Below are 5,162 nucleotides of genomic sequence, written 5' to 3'. Positions count from 1 at the left end.
GCGAAAGAGTCATGGTGTGTTACTGGTGCTTTGGCGGTCTCTTATTAGAATGATAGATGTAAATTTTAAAATAGGAAAATAAAAGAGAAAAACAGACGAATATCGAAAGAGCTGTGCTGTGTTCGTATTATGTATAGTATTATGTTATGTGTGGTATTATTCATATTCTAAGATTTAAGTATAACGTAGCAAACAAACGTTATTTTATTATTATCTGAGTAATGTTAACAATGAGGTTTCGAGGCGATTTAAAGAATGTCGGAACGATATGATCGACTATTCAATGTAAATGTTTAAAAAATTTGTTGATGCATTTTAATAGCACTATAAATAGAAGAATTCATTTAATTTAAACAAATTGTTAATAGGATTCGAAAAAAAGCCGCATCTACCGATTTATTTATGATACTTTTCGATACCCAGTACCTTTGTATAATAAAATTAATATTGTCTACGGTTTAAAAAAAAATGCGGTAGATATGACATCAATTGTTGTTTATCTAAGAACTTTTGATTCTTACTTCTTATTTTACTTTTTTCCTCGAAAGCTTGTGTCTTCCCTGTGGTGTGCCATTTAAATTAGATCTTAAATTTAGCCGATTTAGTTTTTTTTTTCTTTTTTGTTAAAATGTCATTATTTTTGTTACTCATTATCACCGCTTTTTAAATTGAAAGTCGCTCAATTTACAAATTATGTCGAATAATTAGATTATGACATTTAGAACATTAACCCTGTAAATTAGTGATGAATCAGGTATGCATTTCTAAATATTTGTAATATATTTAATTTAATGGCTTACACAGGAGTTATAATCGTAAAAAGCGCTCTGCCATTCGCCCGACGATATAACGTTCGGTCCGATATAACTTAAACTAGCTTCCTCAACCTCAGTTAAATCGCCAAGTATTGTCTAGAAGCCTAACTTTGTTTCACTATATAACGAAGCCAGTAGCCAAACGGTGGTGAACTCAAACATTTGAAACAATGGACTCTCGTGTTGTTTTCGTATCGTTGTTATTTTTTGGCTGCATCGCTAATGTTCAACCGGCATGTTAGTAAGATTCAGTAATTAACCTTTAGTTCTTTATGCATTGTTTTATAATTTTATCAGATCGTTTTAGTATAAAGTATACACTAAATTTTACACTGTAGTTAATTGGTATTTTATTTAATTGAACACATAAGTTGTTCAATGGCGAATAATATCGTTTTAATAATTCGACAATTCGTCAACCAAACCGATGTGAACATAACTGGTATTCAACTTTACGTCAGTGTTAGAATACTAAGCCTGTAATGTGTCTAAGGAACGTTTTATTTTCTAGCATCGTTACCGTGTAGGAAAATCAGAGCAATCGTGAACGGGCACAATCAAAGAAGATTACAACTCGCGCAGGGCAGGGTTGCCAAGCAACCAGCTGCTTCAGAAATGAAATACATGGTATGAAATAGTTTTCAATATTATGATAAGTGTCTCCCCGAGACCACGCTCGCTGTAAACTGTTCGAAACGTCGGGTTAATAATATTATGAATAAATCGCGTCTAAAATCCTTTTAAGAGTCTTTAATTGATAAGTTTTAATTCAATTCATAACAGACTTGTCAAAAAATGAACTAATATATATAATAAATGAACTAATATAATAAATGTTATAAACACTAATTGAATTGAATATTTGTTGTTCTTTTGTTGCTATATAAAGCGAAAATTTACAATAAGTAAGTTTAGGTACGACATCATACATTTTTAACCGAAGTATATTTGAATTACTAGTTATTTCGAATCGATTGTATTTTTAGACTTTGTTACTCAAATTACTTCGTGGGTTTTCATCCAATTAGCGTGATCTTTTTCTGTTTGATAGAAAATTGTTTTATTTGTTCATATTTTATATTCAAAATTATTATGCGTTATGACGTTTTTTGGGGAAAATAATTATTTCGGTCATTTACCTATGAATTAAAAAAATAATGAACTATGAAATTATCTATCTATTGTATTTGAGTTTAAACGATGTTTATTGATTTTTGGTAAAAATAAACACAACTTCTACCAATAAAATATTATCTTACAATACCGTCCAATAAATATTCATAATTAACACAAGGTTGCGAATTAATGTGATGTTTATAATAATTATTCAATGAATAAATAATTTCTCAAACGGATATTTTATTAAGATACTTAAATGGTATTGATTCATAGACGGAAGAATGAAAATGGAAATTAGTTTAATTCGTACTATATAAAAATAAATATTTTTAACATAAAGCTTAACTGCCTTCATATTATCAGAATTAGACCAATATATATGGTAACACAGGGATGCACAAATTATATTATCAATTAAAAAAACATCCAAAAGTTCCGCCAAAAGTTCTGAGATACACCTCAAAATACTGCCCAATCGAAATCTCCTCCTTTTTTGACGTCGGTTGATGTATATAAATAAGTATATACCTATATTAATTATGGAAAAGAAAATTATGGAAAAAATGCAAAATTCCTTAAAAGACTTTTCAGAGTTAAAAAATATGATGATATCTGTGTCGATCGTCTTCAGCTTTTTTTATATTCTTCATTGTTAATTTAAGTTTTTTCGTTTTTTTTGGACCTTGATTACTATTGTATTGTAAAGAATATTTGCATAATAATAACATAACAGTCTCAATATTTTAAATTTTATTATGTATTTGCATTTCGTTGTATTTAGAATATGTTGAAGTTGTTCTTTTAAAACATCTTTTAATAAATCTTATTAACTAAATGTATCATTTTTAGTTTATAATTTAACGTTTTGTTTTTTTTATTTAGATCTGGGATGAAGAATTGGCAGCCAAAGCTTCTAAGTGGGCTTCTAGAAATGTATTTGAACACAATCCTGACAGAACTATTGGTAAGTGGTACGGCTGATAAGTGTGTGTGTGTGTGCATGTGCGTGGATGTGTGCGCTTGTGTGTAAGTACCCGTAGGCACATGATGCCGGGTCGCGGACGAATTTTAATCAACTCCCGTGGCCCCTTCACTTAAGTGGCTCGACGGAACACAGTGGGGTTTTGGTCGGTAGGAATCCGACATAACCCACGGCTTTATCTCCGGAGGCCGTGGGTATCTATGCAAGATTTCCCACTTAAAAAAAAAAAAAAAAGGCTCATGATGCCGAGAGAGTTCAATTTCCCTCCCAGGGTTTCCAAGCGATTTGCGTGATTGTTTTTGTGTTTGATAAAAAATTTATGTTTGAATTGGTCCAGTTTTAGAATCTGGAGTGGTACCAAATCTTTTTAATGTATTGTTTTGTTTTGTTCTTATTCACGAATACTAGCTTTAAATTTCACCCTTACCTTTCCTTATAGTGCGTGCCTTATAGTGATGAAATCATTATTATTTAACATTAGACGCTCGCCCCGGCCTTGCCCGGATATCAAGATCTAATCCCAATTTATCCCAAGGGAGAATTTAATAGAGATAAAAAGTTTCATATCACCCAAGTCAGCTTATACCCTGTCTGTATACTAAATTTCATCAAAATCCGTAGTAGTTTCAGCGTGATTGACGGGCAAACATCCAAACAAAGAAACTTTCGCATTTATAAAATTAGTGTGCTTATCTAGGTTCCAATAGATTCACCACGGGGGAGAACATATATTGGCAGGGTTCTACGGACAAAAGTCTCAAATTTAACCCGGAAAGCGCATTGAACGCGTGGTTTAACGAACACCAGGACTACACGTATGGACCCCTCACCTCAGAACAGATGCAATCTAAGAAAATGATTGGGCATTATACACAGGTAAACATATTAAAGAATTTAACGCGTTTTTCCAAACGTCTTAAATATATCATGGCCTCGACATGAAGGCCATATTATATTGTGTTGTCGTTGATTTATTAATGGTCATACCATCATCAGCCATATCAAAGTAATGAACAGCAGTTAAGCTGCTATTCTTTCATATTCAATAAATATAAATATGTATGCAAAAGCAAGACGTAAACTGTTTTTATTGTAGTCCTCCGATAAACTCGTATACGTCATAAAGATATGTTTCATTGATCGATTTTCGTCGTACCAGCAGGTTGTCAGTTTTCTATATCCTGCAAGACTCAACATTTCTCTTAAACCTCTCTTTCGGGTCGGTCGGTTTGACATCGATGATAATAAAAAGTAATTTATAAGAAAGCTTTTAAGTTCTCCATCATAAAAAGATTTCAACTATTTAGGTAATGAGCGAAACTTAGCGTATACAGTTATTTTAGTAAATCTTTTATTAAAATAAAATGAAAATTAATAATTACAGATGGTCTGGTCCGATTCCGTGTATATTGGCTGCGGATTATCTTCTGAACAGAAAGATGGCTGGATAAACTACTACTTCGTTTGTAATTATGGTCCAAGGCGAGTACTTTCTTCTTCTATGGGATGAGACATGATATTGTATAGTACTAGCTGCGCCCCGCGGTTTCACCCGCGTAAGTCTGTATCCCGTAGGAATATCGATATAAAAAATTGCCCCTGTGCTATTCCAGTTGTCCAGCTAGCTACGTATAAAATTTCATTGCAATCGATTCAGTAGTTTTTGCCTGAAAGTTACATACACATACTCATACACATACACATACACATACACATACATCCATCCTCACAAACTTTCGCATTTATTATATTAGTAGGATTAACTGTTAATAAACTATACTAACGACACCCCATCGCCCGTGGTACATCTAGCTGATAGCATTCAGGGAACACGTACCTACATATCCAATTGTGAAAGAATTTTTAAAATCGTTTCACTAGTTCCTGACATTAGCAAATTCAAAAAAAATTAACAGATTTTTATTAAATAGAATATAGCTTGACATGTTTAAGTTTTTTCTAATATTTTTTTTTTTTTATTTCAGTGGAAACTACTTGGGAGAAACTCCTTACCGGTCTGGAACACCGAGCGGCCATCTCACTTGCTCTATAAATGATTGCAAGCAGCCTTTTGGTGATAAATGCTAAGAAAAAACTAACCGTATTTGTATGGTGTTAGAGATAGAATTACCACTTGAAGCATTTATTTAACCTACATAAAACATTTATATTCGCGATACATAAATACATTCTTACAAATATGTTACAAAGGAATATCTACAGGTACAAATAAACACCAAAAAATA

The 5,162-nt window shown here is 32.2% G+C and overlaps 1 protein-coding gene across 1 annotated transcript; it reads left to right on the top strand.

The window, feature by feature from the left end:
• The first annotated feature begins 948 nt into the window (after positions 1 to 948).
• Positions 949 to 5,162, top strand: LOC119838852 (venom allergen 5-like). Its single transcript, XM_038364992.1, has 6 exons — positions 949 to 1,052; positions 1,327 to 1,442; positions 2,817 to 2,898; positions 3,614 to 3,792; positions 4,301 to 4,398; positions 4,902 to 5,162. The coding sequence occupies exons 1-6, from the start codon at positions 986 to 988 to the stop codon at positions 5,002 to 5,004; spliced, it is 645 nt and encodes a 214-aa protein (XP_038220920.1). The 5' UTR covers positions 949 to 985; the 3' UTR covers positions 5,005 to 5,162.

Source organism: Zerene cesonia, unplaced genomic scaffold, assembly GCF_012273895.1.
Source record: "Zerene cesonia ecotype Mississippi unplaced genomic scaffold, Zerene_cesonia_1.1 Zces_u005, whole genome shotgun sequence".
Classification (NCBI taxonomy): Eukaryota; Metazoa; Arthropoda; class Insecta; order Lepidoptera; family Pieridae; genus Zerene; species Zerene cesonia.
This window is presented reverse-complemented; position numbering and strand designations above follow the sequence as displayed.